The 20,293-nt window shown below is 62.0% G+C and overlaps 3 protein-coding genes across 3 annotated transcripts in view; all 3 read left to right on the top strand.

Moving 5' to 3' along the window:
• Nucleotides 1-354, top strand: part of LMXM_01_0810 (putative calcium/potassium channel (CAKC)) — a gene marked incomplete at both ends in the record, with an annotated part of 3,102 nt that extends 2,748 nt beyond the window's left edge. The window contains one exon of the mRNA XM_003871556.1: nucleotides 1-354. This exon is cut by the window's left edge and continues 2,748 nt beyond it. Within this exon, the coding sequence (XP_003871605.1) occupies nucleotides 1-354 (354 nt within the window).
• A 1,578-nt stretch (nucleotides 355-1,932) lies between these two features.
• Nucleotides 1,933-5,295, top strand: LMXM_01_0820 (uncharacterized protein; the record flags this gene model as incomplete). Its single annotated transcript, XM_003871557.1, has 1 exon — nucleotides 1,933-5,295. One exon carries the CDS (start codon nucleotides 1,933-1,935, stop codon nucleotides 5,293-5,295), a length of 3,363 nt encoding a protein of 1,120 aa, XP_003871606.1.
• Nucleotides 5,296-7,616: 2,321 nt separating this feature from the next.
• Nucleotides 7,617-8,384, top strand: LMXM_01_0830 (uncharacterized protein; the record flags this gene model as incomplete). The annotated part of the gene is made up of 1 exon (XM_003871558.1): nucleotides 7,617-8,384. The coding sequence occupies one exon, from the start codon at nucleotides 7,617-7,619 to the stop codon at nucleotides 8,382-8,384; it is 768 nt and encodes a 255-aa protein (XP_003871607.1).
• Nucleotides 8,385-20,293: the final 11,909 nt, after the last annotated feature.

Genomic DNA, 20,293 nt, shown 5'->3' on the forward strand with positions numbered 1-20,293 from the left:
AACTTTATCATCGGCAACGCCGTCAGCCGCCTCATGCTGTTCCCCGCGCTGCAGCGCACCTACTTCATGGAGGAGTTCATCGACGTCATGGACGTGCTTATCAGCGGCCACGCCCCCGACACCCCCGCGCTCGCGCGCCTGCCGCTGTCGTTGTGCCAGGTAGAGCTCCAGACCTACGAGGACGTCGTCGCCTACTGCCTCACGTTTGGCTACCTGCCTATCGCTCTGCAGCGCCGCATCGCTGACGTGCGCAACCCGTCCATCAACGGCCAACGCTTCGTGCTCACGAACCCGCCGCGCGCGCTGCCAGTGAGCCAGCAGACGGACCTCCTCTTCTACATCACCCCAGGGTAGGGCCGCGCGGGCCGGCGCGCAGAAGTGGGGAGCGTCGTCATGGTGGCCGGCCCCGTGCTGCAGCGATGATCACTGAGGCAAGGGTCAAGTTAGCGCGTGCGCCTATAGAGGTGCGTGGTGTGTGCGCACGCGCTTGCAGCTGTAGAAGCTGAGCGAGGGAGGGGAGGAAGGTGGGCTGCTGCTGCCGCTGCCGCTGCTGTACGGCCACGGGGAGGGGGGAGGAGGCGCCTTCAGCATCGCCCTCGCGGCGGCGAGTACGGCCAGGAGTGACACGGCCATGGTCGGTCGTGTCATCAAGCACCATTGCCTCGGCGACCTCGCCGCTGCAGCCTGGTACCCCTTCACCCCCCCCCGGCGTCCTGGCAGGGCTGCCACGACACCGACTAGAGGTTGCTCGAACGGTGGCCTGGTCATGGGTTATGTTTCGAACACGGCACCAGGCGTTCTCCGCTGCGTCGTGCGTCCAGGTCGGCGTCGAGTACACACCGTCTCTACAGAACGCGAACCCCCGGAGGTCGACGGCCTGCTCGTGGCTCGCATCGACGCCTCGTGCGGACGTGGACAGACGCGTACGGCACCACCACCACCACCACCCACCACCACCCTTCCCAACAAAAGTTCCCGCGCGCTGTTCCTGTCCTTTCGATCTCCTGCGCCCGGCGGTGGGCAAGAAGGATGGAACAGACGGTGGTGGTGGTGAACGGATGCGGTGCTGTTGTCGGAGCAACGCGGCGGTGCGTGAGCGAGTTGGTGCGGGGGGTGAGGTGGGCCGATGCCGAGCGCATCGGCGGTGACCTGTCGGCTGCGCACGCTTGATGGACATCAACACCAAACGAGAAGAGGAAAGCCCTCAAGAGGAGATGGAGGCGGGAGGAGAAGAACCCGAGCAAGTCCCGCAGCCGCACACGCACGCGCGCATCACAACTCGAGGCTACCAGGTGACCGGATGAACCGGGTCGACATGGGACGTTCTTCTCACACACACACACACACACACGCGCGCGCGCGCACCTCTCCCTCTCTCCCTGTGTCGCGGCGGCGGCGATACCCATGCCTCTGTCCTTGAGATGTTGTGCATCTACCCCCCCCCTCCCCCTCCCCCTCTCCCTCTCCTCCCTCTCGGCGCGCTCTCCTGCTTCGCGCCATCACAGGGTACGTCGATGCGGAAGTCCATGCCACCCACACCCATCCCTTGCTTTCCATCCCTTCGTGTTCCGAGTGACTCCACGCCCCTCCGCTTCACAACCACCGCCACCGCCGCCGCCACTCCTCCCCTGCGCCTGTCGGACACGCGCACTGCGCATACCAAGAGGTGGAGGGCGGGGTAGAGACAAGGTGACGGCAGAGCGCTGTGGTGGACCCGGGGCACCGATACTGGTAAGGTGTAGGTGTGTGGGTGGGTGTGTGGGTGTCTGTGGGTCTTCTCTTGCGGTGTCGGCTGCTGCTGCTGCTGCTGCTGCCCCCCCCCCCTCCGCCGTCCGCCGCTGCCTCGCGCAATCTTCGCTTCTCGACATACACATGCCTGCGTGCCTCCCCGGTAGCCGTGCGGCATCACGCGAGAAGAGGGAGGCGTCGTCGATGACTGACGCGTCGCCGGTGATGCCGCCGCCAGATGGCGCAGCAACGCCCATCATTGTCGTCCCCACCGCCGAGGACCCGGACGCCGCCGTGACCGACGTGCACCTCAGCGCGAAGGTGTTCATGGTCAACCTCGGCCAGGATGTGCAGACAACGGTGCTTGGCCGCTTCCGAAACCTGCAGGGCGGCGTCCACTCACAGCTGCGCAACCTGCAGAACAACCTTGTCAACCTGCGCCACTCCACCGGCATCCCGGCCGAGGCGCTGCACAACCGCTGGGTCTACCACTACAACCACTCTGCCCTCGGCATCCACAGTCTCCGTAAGCTGTTCGACGTCATCGAGCAGCGCTACTCCCATGTCTCTATCCTCCTGCTCTTGTGCAACGTCGGCCTCGAGGCCGCCGCCTTCGCCATCTACCTTCACGTGCAGAACGGCCACGTCACGGAGGACTGGCGGGAGTTTGACTGGGGCCTCGACTACTTCATCGCCGAGGTGCTGCTCAGCGCCGTCTTCATGGCCAGCTGGATCTCGCTGCTGGCGGTGGAGGCTAAGAAGTGGAGCTACCTACTCAACACGCGCTCCCTCATGAACTACCTCAGCAGCGGCTGGATGCTGCTGCTCGCGCTTGCCGCGCTCCTCACGCTGGACCGGGCCTGGACGCACGTCTACGCACCCATGTTCCTGCGCGTGTGGTGGCTGCACGAAAGCCTACTGTCGCTGCTCAACTACCCGCAGGTCAGCGTCTACTTCACCGAGAACCGCCTCGAGATGGTGCGCTCCATGATCCAGTGCATCGCCGTCGTCGGCATCAGCGTCGGCATCCTGCAGGCCGTCGAGAGCTTCTGCGGCGACCCTGTCGAGTACTTCGACGTGATCTACATGATGCTGCTGTCCTTCTCGTCCATCGGCTACGGCGACGTGACGCCGCTCACGGTGCAAGGCCGCCTTCTCATGATCATCTTCATCGGTGTCGGCTTCAGCTACTTCGTCCCCATCTTGCAATACGTGGCCGACCTCGGCGTGTACCACCTCTCCTACGCGTACTACGCCACGTGGCTCAAGCGCACAGACCACGTCGTAATATGCGGTCACCTCGGCTACAACGAGCTGCGCATGCAGCTGAAGAACATCTTTGCTGAGGACCGGCATTACCTGAACATGAGTGTGGTGCTGCTGCTCCGCGAGCAGCCGTCCGCCCAGGTGCTGCTGCTGCTGAACTCCCCCAAGTACCGCAGCGCGGTGCACCTCCTCGTCGGCGATCCGGGGGTCCCGACGGACCTCGATCGCTGCAACGCGCGCGGTGCCTCGGCCATGTTCCTCTTGGGTGCGGGCACCAACTCCAGCTACTACAGCGACTACGACCTGGCCGCGCAGACCATGACTGTCAACGCGCTCGTCCCCGATCTTCCGCTGTACATCCTGCTGCACCGCTCACGCTACACCAAGTCCTTGATGCCAAGTCGCGCCAATGTGCTGGAGTTCGAGCGACTGAACCACAACCTGCTGGGGCTGGGCTGCGTGCTCCCGGGCATGATACCCCTTGTCGCCAACCTCATGCGCATGTTCGACCCCATGACGACCGAGGCCCTCTGGGAGCTCCGCGACTTCAAGGATCTCTTCGGGTTCAGCGGCAGCGAGGCGAGCTTGCGCGCGATGCGGAAGATGTTGGCGCGCAAACGCCCCATGCTCACCTACGGCGCCGCGACGATCGAACTGGACCTCGGCGCGGAGCCGGACTGGATGAGCACGTACGAGGCGTCACTCGCCCAGCACGTGGACACGGTGGCGGCGCCGCCGCCGGTGCAGCGGGGCCACTTCACCGTCGTCAGCCTGGCACGCCTGCTGTACCGAACCGATATAACGCTCATCGGTGTTGTGCGCAGCAGCGGAAGCGGCGACAGTGTCGTCGAGCTGGCACCGCGCGGCTCGCTGGTCGGCGTGAAGAAGCTCATCGTCATCTGCGACGTGCGCCGCGCCGCGCAGGAAATCGTGAACGAGGTTGTCAGCGATGCCACGCGCGGCAGCACCAGCAGCGCCGCGGCCGGCGCCCCCACCATCCGCCCGCCACCGCCGGCCGGTGTGCAGGCCACCGCCGTCACGGTTGTGCCCATCCCCGCCAGAGAAGACGCCGGCGCTGTGTGGAACTCCAGCGCCACGGCCACCACCATCGCGCCCACCCCGCGCGCCAGCCAGACGCCGCTGAAGCCAGTGACGCCACCCGCCACAGCCACAGCAGCGACCGTTATCGGCGCCAGCGCGGCGGAACTGCCGCGGCAACCGCACCGTGTGGCGTCCCAGCGCACTACAGAGGCGCGGATGCCGCACACGGTCTCACGCCTCGCGCTCCGTGCCGCCACCGCCGCAGACGACGAGGACGCGGTGTATTGCGCCCACCCGGCTTGCAAGGCCGCCAGCGTAGGCGCACCGGCCACGGTAACCCCGTCCTCGCCGATATTCGCCCCCGCCGCGCACAGCGTGCTGCGCGTGGAGCCGGACGTGCACCACCTCGCCAACCACTACGTCTTCATCGACCTCTCCAGCGCACACGAACGCACGAACTGGTCGCGTGAGGCCGCCGTCGAGTCGCGCACCGCCAAGGCGGCCGACTACTACGACATCATGCGCCCGGTGCGCCAGCACGATCCCGACAGCAACATCGTGCTGCTCGCGAACGACACCAACTACGACAGTCTCATCAACATGTGGGACGAGGAGGACGTCACCGGCTCCCTCATAGTTGTGCAGGGCTGCGGCCTCTTCACATCTGACCTGCGCCGCTGCAACGTCGCCAAGGCGGCCGCCGTCGTCATCTTCTGCGCCGGCGATCGCTGCGACGACCACGGCGACTCGCTCTCGGTACTCGTCATGCAGCTGGTGCGCGAGCTCATCGACGAGGACACGCCCGGCAGCGCTGCCGACATCCCCATCGTCGTCGAGGTCGATCACGCCGAGCTGGTGCCGCTTTTGGCGCCCGCCATGACCGTCGCCAAGGACGCCAAGACGGCGGAGTGGGTGTTGGAGCCAAGTTTCATGTCCGGCTGCGTCGTGTGCCGCCACATGCTCGACACAGGCCTGCAGGAGATGTACTTCACTCCCGAGCTGCACGACGTGCTAGAGCAGCTGCTGTCGTCCAAGTCCGAGTCGCTGCTCGTCACCGTCATGGCGCCGGACGCGGCGTGGACCGTCTACGAAGACGCCACGTCGTTCGCCCTCGACAACGCCCTGCTGCCGCTCGCCATCCACCGCTTCCACGAGATGATCGGAGGCGCCACCAGCATTTCCTTCCGCTACATCATCACCAACCCGCCGCCCTTCTTCCCGCTGCACCCCGACGACTTCATCTACTGCCTCAAGCTGTGACCCGGTTGGGGCGCGCCGCGCGCATGTCTGTCCCGTTGTCTTTGTTGGACAAAGAAATTAAACGCGCCCACCGGCTAGCATGGCCCCCGCCCGGCCGGCACACCCGCCGCCGTCCCCCGACCCGGGGGGTGAGGGAGGGAGGGAAACACACCCCGTGCCCCCCCCCACCACCACCCAATGACATCCACCACCACCACCTCCTCCTCCTCCCCTTTCGCCCGCACACACGGCACGCCAACGCAGACCCCGCCGTCACCCGGCCCCCGGGCGGCGCCGCGCCGATCGGCACGATAGGGGGGGAGGGGGCGGGCGGATAGCGTGAAAGACGGAGGCCGCGCACAGACGACTGACCCGGCGAATGGCCGCAACGCACGCCCACCGACACCCTGCGCCAGGCTACGGACGACAGCAAATTCATGTCCGCAGCGGAATAAACACGCTCCAGAAAAGGCTTCTACCAGAACAGGGCCTTACACCCGGCGCTATGTGCATCTCCCCCCCCCCCTTCTTCTTCCACTTGAGCAACGCCACCCCCGAACGCCCGAGGCACAGGCAAAACCCGCTTCCACCGCTTTACCTTCCCCAGCTACGTGTGTTTTCGCTGCCCCGCTGCTTTCTTGTTTTTTTTTGGGGGGGGGCTGTCGGCAAACAAAGGCGCCACACACACACACACGCCGCCGCGCTTTGCCACCTCTTTGGGTCCCGTGGAAACTTTGCATTTTGCCTCGCACGCGTCTTCCGCCCCCCCCCACTCACCCACCCAAGCCCGCACCCCTCCTTTGGCCAACACGTCTGCTTCCCCACCCCACCCCCATCGGCGCAGAGAGAAAGTTCTACCTATTTCCCTGGAAGGCCTTCGCCCTTTTCTTTTTTCGGCCGGCGGGGTTTCCGGTTATGTTCCCCTGTCGGGGGGGGGGGCGCCGCAAGCCCCGGCGACGGTCTCTGGGGCACGCGCAAATTTCCATAGCATGCCCCTGTGAAACGGAAAAAGGCCGGCCACCAGAGGGCCGCATCACGAGGGGCACGGTGCGCGCACAGAGCGCCACATGGAAACGGAAGATTTCACGCGACAGTGGTGCGCAAACCGCGCCGTCCCGCGTCACCCTCCCCCCAAACACACCCCCACGCACACCTTTGGGGGCGCACCTGGCCCTGGCAGCCCAGCGGCCACGGCCAGGCTTTCGCAACGAGTGATCCGCACGGCGGGGGGAGAAAGAGGCCCCAGCGAGAAGCAGACGAACGGGGCAGGCCGGCAGCCCGGGGGACCCGTGGCCAAACAAAAAAACACCCGCCGCCACGGCGCGCACCCCCCCCATCACCACCACCACCCGACACGAGGCGATCTGGCCACGAAGGCGAAAAGTCCCACGAAGACCGGCCCTTTGCCCCGGTAGCCGAAAGAGGCCGACAGAAACACCCGAAAGGCGCACGAATTTGAAACAAAAACCAACCCGGCAGGGGGGGCGTCGATCCCCAGACCCCTTCCCCGCCCAGCAAAGCGAGCAGGTCCGAAAAAACACCCCTGCGCTTTACGGCTGCTTTTTTTTTGCTGCTTTTCCCGGGAACAAGGGCCGCGCGGCCCGGGGAAATTTGGGCCCCGGGGCATTTGACCCCCCCCGCTGCCCCCCCCCCAAAGGCGGCGCGGCGAAAGGCCGCCCGGGCATTGAAACACCGGGCCGCCGCGTTTGGAAAAGGGGAAAAGAAAGGTTTCCGGGGGCGTCGGGCGGTCCCAAGGACCCCCGCCGCGCCAAAAAACCACCCCCACGCCCCCGAAGCATTGCGGCGCGGCCGGGCAAAAGGGAAACGCGGTGACAGCCCCCAGTGGCGGGGGCGCGGAAAGCGGTGGGGGGGGTATAAACCACCGCCCCCGCCACACAAACACACAGACGCGCCCCCATCCCAAACAGCAACTTTCGCGCAACAACCCGGCACCAAAGCCTTTCCAGAACCCAAGCTTTTGAAGGAACACAAACAACCCGCTGCCCCGGAAAGAGCGGCCGCGGGGGGTGGCGAGCCACGACGCCGCGGGGAAAGGACGGGAAAAGGCACATCGCAAACCCCCGCCCCCCCCCTTGCGTCATTACCCCGGGCCCGCCGGCTTCCCCCCCCCCCCGCCCCGAACCACGGGCCCACCAACGCGAACACGGCGCGGAAGCAGCCGCCAGCGTCCCTGAGGGAGAACGGGGGGCCCCACCACCTGTCCGCGGAAAGCCCTTAGGGCGGCGGACACGGGGGCCACCGCGGATGTCGCGCCGCTGCGCCTGAAGCGGGCGAAGCTTCCCGGCAAGAAGAGCTTTGCCCCGTGGCGGCCCCAGAACCAGATGGCCGACCCGGGCATCTACGGAGGCCTTGCTGCGCGGTATGGGCGGCGCAGCGGCATCGAGGGTGAAGGGGGGGGTGGCGGCCGACATCAAGCGAATGATTCGCGAGGAGGGCGGGCGCGCAAGCAGCAGCAAGACCCCGACGAGAACAAGAGGAAGCCCCACTTGGAGCCGAACAACGCGCTTGGGAGCGGCGTGCCCCACACGGCGGGGGAGCCGTACGGCGTGACGATGCGGCGGCGCACGGATCCGCCGGCGCGCCACCCCAACGCCATGACGTTTGGGATGTTCGGCTGCCCGGCTGACCCTCTCGCCATCCCCCCCCTTGGCCCATACCCGCGCGCAAGGGGGCGCGGGGGTGCGCGGATGACCTTTCCTGTTCACCAGAGCCCTCCCCTTTGCCAGAAGCCGGTCGCGCACGACGCGCTGAACATTTGGAAGCCGGCGGAAGGCACGCCAGACTTTCTTGGCCGCAATGACGGGACGACACTCTTTCACGAGTTTGGCCACGGACTTCACGGCATCCCAAGCAACCCCAAGCACTCGACTCTTCCAGGCACAAACCCCGCCCGCGACCTCCCCGAGTTTCCATCGCAGAACAACGAGCACTGGGGTGCGCACGACGCTGTGCTGGGGAACTGCGCCCTTCGCTATGAAAAAAAGGGGCCGATCCCGCGGGCGCCGGTGGATCGCACAAAGGCGGCCGGGGCACGCAGGGCCAGGTTTCACACCACCGAGGTGGCCAGGGCGGCGCAGCTTGATCTGTGAATGGAACTGGTCTGGGAAACGGCTGTGCCGGCACCAGAGGTGATGGGAAGATGCGGTGGCTGGGTGTCGTGGTGTCGAAACAACTGAGGCGCCGAAACCCCACCATAGGGGGTGCCCCGGGCACACTTTTTCTGGCGCATACGTCCCGAATTACCGGGTGTACGAGTGGGCGCTCGCCCTGGATTGGGATGGTTTCGGATGGTTCCCGGAGGACGGCGGGCTTTTTCCGGAGAACGATCACCACCTGCGCAGGAGCGTTCTCTCTGTGGGAAGCTCGGTGGGCCCAAACGTTGCGCAGGAAAAGTTCACCGGCCGCAAGACAAGCACGAAGGCGTTTCTGCGCCCCCACGGCCTGCTGGAGAAATGGCGGAGGCGTTGAGGCAACCCCACTCGTATCTATTGCCGGTTTCTTGCTTTTCGACCTTGTTCGTGTTCCATTTGCGTTCGTAGTCCGGGTGTTGGCCTGGGCGCTGTTGGTTCTCCGCACCAAAGCTGGGGGCTGCCAACGTGGCGCGATGGCCCTTTGCCCCACGGCGGGGGCCCTGCGTGTCCGAAAGACAGCCTTTGAGAACAGCGCGTGCGGGGTAAGCTCCGGAAAAAGAATGTGGATGGCGGCGTGGCGAGGGGCGGGGCCTTGAGCCCTTCCAATCCACACGCGATGCGGCCACATGTGGCCAGCCACGGCGCCATCGCCCACCGACGCCCCGGGTGGCCAAAACCTTCTCTGTGGCGCCGCGGTGCGTGGCGTGATCCGGGACCGGTCCCTAGAGACGCACAGTGGAACGTTTGCGGTTTGCCCAGGAAAGGCGCATCCCGACATAGAAGCTTCCAAGTGACCCTATCGTGCGCCGTGCGCTTTCCGAGAAACAGTTTTCGGTGATCAAGGGCACTTGTTTAGGGGTGAATGATTTTTGGCCCCGCGGCCGGGCACACCCAAATGGCGGGATCCGTGGCGGGGGGGTGCCGTCCTCGCCCGCGATGGCGTGCCGGTGGGTTCCGGCACGCGTGCCGCACGCCCGTGCCCCAGGCTTGTTTGCCTCCCTTTGGTCCTTCCTGATGCGTCGGCTGTGAGGGTGGCTTCCTCTGGCACCGAAGAATGCCGGCAAAACCCCCCAGGGATGCTGTCGCCAATGTCTGCGGATATTCTGACCGGTGCCCCGGTTGCGGTCGCCGCGGGTAAAAATCACCATGGTCTCCCCTGGGGCCCCCGAGTCCCCGAGGGCGCATGGGGAACGCCTGGCCCAGGGGGGGTGCGCCAACTTACCCGCGCTGACGTGGCGAAAAACAGCGGCGTCAGGGCGCGGCTGTGCACCCGGCGGGGGCGTTCAAAAGCAGGTTTTTTAGTCCGGTTGCGAAAAGCGCAGCTTTCCACAGGGGGTAATCGCGCACGGGTCGCGATGGGCGCCGCGCTTAGCCGGACCCCCGGGAGACCGAGGACTCTGCGGCAGCCCCGCCGCCCCCACAGCTGGGAAGGAGCGGTGGCAAGGGTTTCTGCGTTGCCCGTGTCGCTGCTTTCGTGTGGCGAGGGGGGGGGGCTATGCGGGGGTGGAGGTTTGGCCTTGTGGCAGAGAACGTTTGCCGGACCGTCTTTCTAGGCCCGCGGCGAAGTAGCTTTTGCCGGCGCCGCGAAACCCCACGCCCCCAGCCGCCCGTTTTGAGCACCGTTCTTCTACGCACCAGAATCTCGGCGCAAAGCTAGCCACCACCGTTGCGAAGATCACCCTTCCCGGTGTCAAGCGCAACGCCCCCCTTTTGGTGCTGGGTGGCGCCGGTCTGGGGGTGGGGTTTTCCAGGTGCCCGGGTCTGCCCCTTTCCGGGCGGGTGGCTTTCCCCCCACCCCCCGCCCTCGCCATACACCGCCACCGCCCAAGGAGGCCGAGAAAGCGTTGCGGGAAATATCTCCCAGGTCCGCCCCGGCCCGGGCCTTATGAGCCGTTAAACAATTTTTTGGATACCTCCATGCGGGGGGTTTCCGGTCTCTCGGGCGACAAATCCTGTCGGCTGTCCGCGGCCAGGCGCCCGATGCGTGGGGGTTAGGAACCGTCACCCCGCCCCCGAAGGCTTCCAAACCTGACGAAACCCCCCCCCACAGACCCGTTACGCTCACAAAACCCGCGCGGGATCCTGGGATGCGTGATTGCCCGGGGCGCCTGGGCCGCCACCAAGCCCGGGGTTACCCGAAACAGGGGAGGCCCCGCCAGCAGAGCCCAGCACCGGACCCCTTTATGTGTTCCGCGGTCGTGCAACCTTTCCCCGCTGCTGGGGGAAACGGTTGGGGCGGGCGTTACCGGCTTCGCCAACGCTTTTGGCCCTTTGGGCCACCGCCGCGCCACCCCTTTTCGTTGAGACGATCCCCCCAGCAAGCGTCCCGAACGCGCCGTCAGGGGGGCGGGGCTGAACCCGCCCCGTTCGCCGGCGACCGCGCCACGATTACGCGGGGACAAACGCGACCCCCAGGCCGCCCAAGGCGCCGTTATGGGGTTGGCGAAAACCCGACCCACGGAACACGGCGCCCCCAAAACCAACCTCACGCCGTTCGGGCGAACGTGGCGTGGGGGGCCTACGCCCGCGGCTTTGGGGGTGGCCACTGGGGGGTGCGGGCGCCTGCCTGGATGGGGCTCGGCGCGCCGCGCGCTTGCGCCTGTGGTCTCCCTGGGTCATCGCGCCGCGCTTTTTTTTGACCCAGGGGCGACCACGCGCCCGCCTTTTGCCCAGACAAGGTGCATCCCGCCCCCTCCATGGTGAACTGGCGTGGTGGGGGGTAGTTGCCCCTTCGACCCGCAAGCGCCTTTAAAAGCCCTTCTGTGACGCTAGGGTGGTGGTGGCAGAGGTCCCATCCGGCGCCCCGCGTGCCCAACACCACCCCGGCTGGCCCCTTGGAAACCGCGGGTGGTTGGCGCCCCGGAAAGGATGCCCGCGGTGCCGCCTGAACGCTGCCCCAAAAGGGGGCGTGGCGGGTGACCCCGCCCAGCAGATGTCCCCCCCCCCAAACCGGCGCGGCGCATGATTACTTGGATGCCGTCGCGCCATTCTTGACCGCCACCGGGGGTCCGGCACCCGGCGCCCCCGCCATCTCCCCCAAACGCCTACCCCTAACACGCTATGGAGAGGCGACCGCGGTCTTCCACGACCCACCCCTCTGACGACGGTCCTGGGCGCGGTGCCGGCGACGGTTGGGGATGGCGTTCCCAGGGACACCCGAAGGTTTGTACCCTTCCAAGCCAAACGGGGGACGTGGCTAGACTTCCAGCTTCCCTTCGGTAACGCAGACACTTCTTTGCACGGTTGCGTCGATAAACTTTCAAAAACGGGCAGCTGTCTCCCGCAAAACGCCCCGGCCTTGGCCACGCGCATCGCCAACCCCATCGGGGGCGAGGGGGTCCGCCAAAACCTTTCTGTGGCACAAGATCCCCTAACGCGACCCCAGCTGCTCCCCGGGGGAAACCCGTTTATCCCCAGGCGCCCAATTACCTTTTTCGCCACAGGGAGCCCATGGTGACACAATTTTGATGTGGCTCTTCGCGGGACCCCGGGTGGCTTTCCCCTTCGATCCCCCGTAGCAAGGGCGTGCGGTGTCGGGGGTGCTGGCCCACCCCGCGGCTCCTGGTGGTGACCACGCCGGGCCACCCCGAAACCCCCCCATAAAGCCCTCGGCCGATTTTCAACCCGCGCCACTGTTCCGGCGTTCTGTCCCGTCTGCCCCGGGGCGCCTGGTTGGGGAAAGGGCCCGCGCGGCCGCCCGCGGGCTTCCAGCCGCGTTCCCTTGCCGCGGCCCCTCCTTTGTGGCGGCCAAGGCGTTGCCAAACCGTTTGGGGGCGGGTTTTTTTTTTCGGGGCCCCCGGCCGCCGCCGCGACCGCCCCCGGGATGGTTATGGTGTTCCTTCCCTGATGGGCTGCCCTCAGCCCACCCCCTGAAACAACCCCGCCACCAAGACCGTCGCCGCCCCCATGTGGGGAGGAGTCCCCCAAGAAACGTTTCCCGCTCGGCCGTGGTCAGTATCTTCGCTCCCTGCCCCGCGGCCAGGGGGCGTTGCGGGTAATGGGGCGGGCACCAAAAGCCCCCGGCGCCAGAAACGCCCCTTTTCTGCCCACGGCCCGCTTTCCCAAAATGACCCCCGTCGCCGCGAACCCTTCCGGCGGCCCCCTTCCTCGCCAGGCGCCGCGCCCCGTGGGCCGCTGCGTGAGCGCCCCACCAATGTCGGGTCCGCTGCGGCGGCCAGAGGGCACGCCCCCGTTGCTTTGGCCCCTCCCCCCGGGGGTTGTTGGCGGCACCACCCGTCCCCGCCTCGTCGTTTCCCTGTCCGTTTCAGGCCCCTTCGTCACCCACCCCGGCCGTATGGTACGCCGCGCCCGTGGGGTGCCCATGGTGCGTTTTTGCGTTGGTGTGCGCCGAAGTTCGGCGCACCCCGCCCTTGGGGTCAAAGACGGTGAGGTTGCGCCGGGCCCGGTTCCATTTTCCCCGGGTCCACCAAAGCGCTGGCGCACCAAGGGCGCGCCCGGCAGAGAAGCACGCCGGCGTTCCCCACCATCATCCCCCTTTCCGCGTCCACCAAAAACCACGGCCCCCGGCCCTGTGCCGGGGCCCCCACCCCACCCGCCAGTTGTGCCCGGCCACCTGTCGGCCGAAGCCCGGGGCGCCATAAAGTGCATAAAGGCGCCGCCAGCAACGCCGCACAGGTGTCTTCGGGGATGGCGGCGTTCCTAGGACGCTGGGTGCCCCCCCCGAATCAAAAAAACACTGCGGCGCTCGATATCCCCCGGGGCCCTCGCCGGGCCAGCCCCGCGCACGCCCTGTCCCACCCCCCAAAAGGGGTCGGCAATCCCGCGAGGCCGCGCAGCGGGGGTGGGATTGTTGTCAAAAGGAGTCCCCCGGCGTCCGGGGCGCTTCCCGGGTTCGGGGGGGGGGAAACCCCGCGGGGTTGCCCGCGCTCGTGCCGCGGGGTGGCGCGTGGCGGCCCCCGCCCCCCGGTTTCCCCGCGGGCGTTGGGGGCCGGCCGGCCCGTTCCCCCCCCAAACCCCGGCGAAAAACCCCCAAAGCGACCGCCATCATTCCGCATTATGCGCCGCGCCGGCTTCGCGCCCCGGAAGGCCTGAGGGGGGGGCGGTCGCCGGGGGAAAGAAGCTTGCGCGCACAGGGGCCGTGCCGCTAGCAGGGGTGGGGCCATCAAATCAAGTTTTTCGTTGGGGCGGAAAAGAAGGGCCCGCCACCGAGGTGCCAAACAGTCGCGGATAGCGCCTCGTTGCGGTGGGGCTCGGGGTGGTCATTCTTAAAAAAAAGGGGTTGTGGTTGGGTAAAGAAAGTGACAGAATCTTCTCCCCCGGCCCTGTGCTGTGAACTTCCCCGCGCGCGGTTGGCATTACAGTTGAAACCCCCACGCCCCCACTTTAACTTCCATCATGGGCGTCTCGCGCGGGGCGCTTCCTTCTCCTTCTTTCGCTGTCTCTGTTAACGTGTTGTGGCGTATCCCCCTAGTGAAAGCTTGGGGGGGGGGTAGGTTTGGCAACGGTCTAAAAGCGCTGTTCGTATGCATAATTACGCCAAACCACGCAGGGCCACACACAATCCTCTTGCGAACTTTTCCGCCAGCTGGGGCTTCAGCGCCCCGCAAATGCTCTACATCGGAAAAGGTCTCGGCACTAGGCGCCAGGTGTTCCGCCCCGGGGCTCGCTTTTCTCTCTCGTGACTCCTTCCCGCTCTCTTGTTTGTTTCCCTGCCCCCGCCCCTTTCATCATACGCGTGCCACGGCCCCCACCCTTCCACGATTCCCGGCCCCTTTTAATCGCCCCCTTCTCTTCCCAAGGCCTCGTATTTGTGTGCGCTTTCCGGTGCCGCGACTTCTTGCCCATCTGTTTTCGCTTCGATACTCTCGGTAAATGTTTCTGGCGAGCAACGAATAGCCCACTTTCTTCGACAACCATCCAACACTACCCTCCTCTAACGTCTGTTTCCGTAACTTTCTCCCACCCCAACAAAAGCTCGAAAAAGGAAAATTTCCCCTTCCAAAGGCGCAACCGGACTCCTGGCGAATGGTTGCTGTCCATCCCCCGCGAACTTGAATACACTACAACCCGCCCCGTCCCCGGCACAAACCTATGAACGCCCTTTCCCCGCCTCTCCTCACATCCGCCGTCTGCTATGTCCTTTATTTCCCCCTTTTCTAATCGCCCGCATTCCCTCATCCCACGAAAAAGCCGGGATGGTATGTGGGTTATGTGCGCCCCACCCTCCTTTCCCCCGACAGGCGCGAGAGATCAAGCACCTTCGCCCGCACCCTCGCGCCTCCTGTCACACTCCCTTACGTCGATAATCCGCCCATCGCTGTGCACAGCCCCTCGGCGCCTGTCCGTGTGTCCGTTTCGTGGCTTGGTTTTGCTTTCTCATAGAACAGAAGAAAACGAAAAATCAGAAGACTGCCGCACCAGTCGTCAGAACAACGAAGCCGCCCCCCATCATTGCCTCCCGCTACGTACGCCGTTGTTGCCTTTTCCTTTTCGTGGCTGCGGAGTAGCCTGTGCAACTGTGCAGGCATACTCGCCCACCCCGCACGCAGACGTCGACAGACACACGAACCAAAAGAAACGCAGGTGCCGAGAATAGCACAAAGGCGCACCTGCCTTCCGCGAGAATCTCCCACTGCTCGTCTTTGGTTCCGCTCCCTTTTCCCCTGCATAGTTCTCGCGACAGCAGCTGCTCTGCACGACCTCGGCGCTTCTCGTATCCCAGTGAGGTCCCGTCTCGCCTTTCGTCTCGCTCGGCATCTCGTCGCCCCCCTCCTTTGGGTTCCTCCTGTCCCCCTCGTGAAACAAGTTCGACATCTGTCCTACGTGATTTGCCCGTGTGTTTCTCTCCCCCATCATCTCCCCTCCCTCCCTCGGTGCGTGTGGTGGTGGTTGCGCCTCTCGTGCAGATTCTTCTTGTAGTTGTCACGTCGTTTCGAATTGTTTCTCAGCACGGACAGTTGGTTGTGTGTCTGCACGCCTTCCGTGTGCGCTGTCTTTACTGCGTCACTCCGCTGCCGACACCTCGCTTCATCTGTTATAGATATACCTTTCTCTCGCCCCCACTCTGTTCGTCTGTTATTGATTTTGTATATATATATTTTTACATCCGCTGCTCTTCCTCTGCCTCCCTCCCTCGGTGCGTGTGGTGGTGGTTGTGCCTCGCGTGCAGATTCTTCTTGTAGTTGTCACGTCGTTTCGAATTGTTTCTCAGCACGGACAGTTGGTTGTGTGTCTGCACGCCTTCCGTGTGCGCTGTCTTTACTGCGTCACTCCGCTGCCGACACCTCGCTTCATCTGTTATAGATATACCTTTCTCTCGCCCTCTGTTCGTCTGTTATTGATTTTGTATATATATATTTTTACATCCGCTGCTCTTCCTCTGCCTCCCTCCCTCGGTGCGTGTGGTGGTGGCTGTGCCTCGCGTGCAGATTCTTCTTGTAGTTGTCACGTCGTTTCGAATTGTTTCTCAGCACGGACAGTTGGTTGTGTGTCTGCACGCCTTCCGTGTGCGCTGTCTTTACTGCGTCACTCCGCTGCCGACACCTCGCTTCATCTGTTATAGATATACCTTTCTCTCGCCCTCACTCTGTTCGTCTGTTATTGATTTTGTATATATATATTTTTACATCCGCGGCTCTTCCTCTTCCTCCCTTCCTCGGTGCGTGTGGTGGTGGCTGTGCCTCGCGTGCAGATTCTTCTTGTAGTTGTCACGTCGTTTCGAATTGTTTCTCAGCACGGACAGTTGGTTGTGTGTCTGCACGCCTTCCGTGTGCGCTGTCTTTACTGCGTCACTCCGCTGCCGACACCTCGCTTCATCTGTTATAGATATACCTTTCTCTCGCCCTCTGTTCGTCTGTTATTGATTTTGTATATATATATTTTTACATCCGCGGCTCTTCCTCTGCCTCCCTCCCTCGGTGCGTGTGGTGGTGGCTGTGCCTCGCGTGCAGATTCTTCTTGTAGTTGTCACGTCGTTTCGAATTGTTTCTCAGCACGGACAGTTGGTTGTGTGTCTGCACGCCTTCCGTGTGCGCTGTCTTTACTGCGTCACTCCGCTGCCGACACCTCGCTTCATCTGTTATAGATATACCTTTCTCTCGCCCTCACTCTGTTCGTCTGTTATTGATTTTGTATATATATATTTTTACATCCGCGGCTCTTCCTCTGCCTCCCTCCCTCGGTGCATGTGGAGGTGGCTGTGCCTCGCGTGCAGATTCTTCTTGTAGTTGCCACGTCGTTTCGAATTGTTTCTCAGCACGGACAGTTGGTTGTGTGTCTGCACGCCTTCCGTGTGCGCTGTCTTTACTGCCTCACTCCGCTGCCGACACCTCGCTTCATCTGTTATAGATATACCTTTCTCTCGCCCTCTGTTCGTCTGTTATTGATTTTGTATATATATATTTTTACATCCGCGGCTCTTCCTCTGCCTCCCTCCCTCGGTGCGTGTGGTGGTGGTTGCGCCTCTCGTGCAGATTCTTCTTGTAGTTGTCACGTCGTTTCGAATTGTTTCTCAGCACGGACAGTTGGTTGTGTGTCTGCACGCCTTCCGTGTGCGCTGTCTTTACTGCGTCACTCCGCTGCCGACACCTCGCTTCATCTGTTATAGATATACCTTTCTCTCGCCCTCTGTTCGTCTGTTATTGATTTTGTATATATATATATTTACATCCGCGGCTCTTCCTCTGCCTCCCTCCCTCGGTGCGTGTGGTGGTGGCTGTGCCTCGCGTGCAGATTCTTCTTGTAGTTGTCACGTCGTTTCGAATTGTTTCTCAGCACGGACAGTTGGTTGTGTGTCTGCACGCCTTCCGTGTGCGCTGTCTTTACTGCGTCACTCCGCTGCCGACACCTCGCTTCATCTGTTATAGATATACCTTTCTCTCGCCCTCTGTTCGTCTGTTATTGATTTTGTATATATATATTTTTACATCCGCGGCTCTTCCTCTGCCTCCCTCCCTCGGTGCGTGTGGTGGTGGCTGTGCCTCGCGTGCAGATTCTTCTTGTAGTTGCCACGTCGTTTCGAATTGTTTCTCAGCACGGACAGTTGGTTGTGTGTCTGCACGCCTTCCGTGTGCGCTGTCTTTACTGCGTCACTCCGCTGCCGACACCTCGCTTCATCTGTTATAGATATACCTTTCTCTCGCCCTCACTCTGTTCGTCTGTTATTGATTTTGTATATATATATATTTACATCCGCGGCTCTTCCTCTGCCTCCCTCCCTCGGTGCGTGTGGTGGTGGCTGTGCCTCGCGTGCAGATTCTTCTTGTAGTTGTCACGTCGTTTCGAATTGTTTCTCAGCACGGACAGTTGGTTGTGTGTCTGCACGCCTTCCGTGTGCGCTGTCTTTACTGCGTCACTCCGCTGCCGACACCTCGCTTCATCTGTTATAGATATACCTTTCTCTCGCCCCCACTCTGTTCGTCTGTTATTGATTTTGTATATATATATTTTTACATCCGCGGCTCTTCCTCTGCCTCCCTCCCTCGGTGCGTGTGGTGGTGGTTGCGCCTCTCGTGCAGATTCTTCTTGTAGTTGTCACGCCGTTTCGAATTGTTTCTCAGCACGGACAGTTGGTTGTGTGTCTGCACGCCTTCCGTGTGCGCTGTCTTTACTGCGTCACTCCGCTGCCGACACCTCGCTTCATCTGTTATAGATATACCTTTCTCTCGCCCCCACTCTGTTCGTCTGTTATTGATTTTGTATATATATATTTTTACATCCGCGGCTCTTCCTCTGCCTCCCTCCCTCGGTGCGTGTGGTGGTGGCTGTGCCTCGCGTGCAGATTCTTCTTGTAGTTGTCACGTCGTTTCGAATTGTTTCTCAGCACGGACAGTTGGTTGTGTGTCTGCACGCCTTCCGTGTGCGCTGTCTTTACTGCGTCACTCCGCTGCCGACACCTCGCTTCATCTGTTATAGATATACCTTTCTCTCGCCCCCACTCTGTTCGTCTGTTATTGATTTTGTATATATATATTTTTACATCCGCGGCTCTTCCTCTGCCTCCCTCCCTCGGTGCGTGTGGTGGTGGTTGTGCCTCGCGTGCAGATTCTTCTTGTAGTTGTCACGTCGTTTCGAATTGTTTCTCAGCACGGACAGTTGGTTGTGTGTCTGCACGCCTTCCGTGTGCGCTGTCTTTACTGCGTCACTCCGCTGCCGACACCTCGCTTCATCTGTTATAGATATACCTTTCTCTCGCCCCCACTCTGTTCGTCTGTTATTGATTTTGTATATATATATTTTTACATCCGCGGCTCTTCCTCTGCCTCCCTCCCTCGGTGCGTGTGGTGGTGGCTGTGCCTCTTGTGCAGATTCTTCTTGTAGTTGTCACGCCGTTTCGAATTGTTTCTCAGCACGGACAGTTGGTTGTGTGTCTGCACGCCTTCCGTGTGCGCTGTCTTTACTGTGTCACTCCGCTGCCGACACCTCGCTTCATCTGTTATAGATATACCTTTCTCTCGCCCCCACTCTGTTCGTCTGTTATTGATTTTGTATATATATATTTTTACATCCGCGGCTCTTCCTCTGCCTCCCTCCCTCGGTGCGTGTGGTGGTGGTTGCGCCTCTCGTGCAGATTCTTCTTGTAGTTGTCACGCCGTTTCGAATTGTTTCTCAGCACGGACAGTTGGTTGTGTGTCTGCACGCCTTCCGTGTGCGCTGTCTTTACTGCGTCACTCCGCTGCCGACACCTCGCTTCATCTGTTATAGATATACCTTTCTCTCGCCCCCACTCTGTTCGTCTGTTATTGATTTTGTATATATATATTTTTACATCCGCGGCTCTTCCTCTGCCTCCCTCCCTCGGTGCGTGTGGTGGTGGCTGTGCCTCTTGTGCAGATTCTTCTTGTAGTTGTCACGTCGTTTCGAATTGTTTCTCAGCACGGACAGTTGGTTGTGTGTCTGCACGCCTTCCGTGTGCGCTGTCTTTACTGCGTCACTCCGCTGCCGACACCTCGCTTCATCTGTTATAGATATACCTTTCTCTCGCCCCCACTCTGTTCGTCTGTTATTGATTTTGTATATATATATTTTTACATCCGCGGCTCTTCCTCTGCCTCCCTCCCTCGGTGCGTGTGGTGGTGGTTGTGCCTCGCGTGCAGATTCTTCTTGTAGTTGTCACGTCGTTTCGAATTGTTTCTCAGCACGGACAGTTGGTTGTGTGTCTGCACGCCTTCCGTGTGCGCTGTCTTTACTGCGTCACTCCGCTGCCGACACCTCGCTTCATCTGTTATAGATATACCTTTCTCTCGCCCCCACTCTGTTCGTCTGTTATTGATTTTGTATATATATATATTTACATCCGCTGCTCTTCCTCTGCCTCCCTCCCTCGGTGCGTGTGGTGGTGGCTGTGCCTCTTGTGCAGATTCTTCTTGTAGTTGTCACGTCGTTTCGAATTGTTTCTCAGCACGGACAGTTGGTTGTGTGTCTGCACGCCTTCCGTGTGCGCTGTCTTTACTGCGTCACTCCGCTGCCGACACCTCGCTTCATCTGTTATAGATATACCTTTCTCTCGCCCTCACTCTGTTCGTCTGTTATTGATTTTGTATATATATATTTTTACATCCGCGGCTCTTCTTCTGCGCTGGGGGATCACTGTTTTTGTCTGTTCTTTGTGTGCTCAGTTTCTTGCCGTTTCGCTTGTTGTAGGAGGGTGTGTTTGAGATCCCTTATGGGATGTTCTGGCGACTTTTCGGAAAGGGGGGATGACGTCGTGTAGGAGATGGCTGGTGAGAATATTGGCCGTTGAGTGCCGTGTGTTACGAGGTGTGTGGGACTTTGTGCTGTATTTTCAGTAGTTATTCGTCAGATAACTTTCGGACTTGGATGGGCGTTCTGTGGAGCATGTGTGGGTTGTGAATCTTTATAAGGGAGTTTGTTGGGGCTGGATAACTGGGGGTGGGTTCGATTAAATT

Source organism: Leishmania mexicana, chromosome 1, assembly GCF_000234665.1.
Source record: "Leishmania mexicana MHOM/GT/2001/U1103 complete genome, chromosome 1".
Lineage (NCBI taxonomy): Eukaryota > Euglenozoa > Kinetoplastea > Trypanosomatida > Trypanosomatidae > Leishmania > Leishmania mexicana.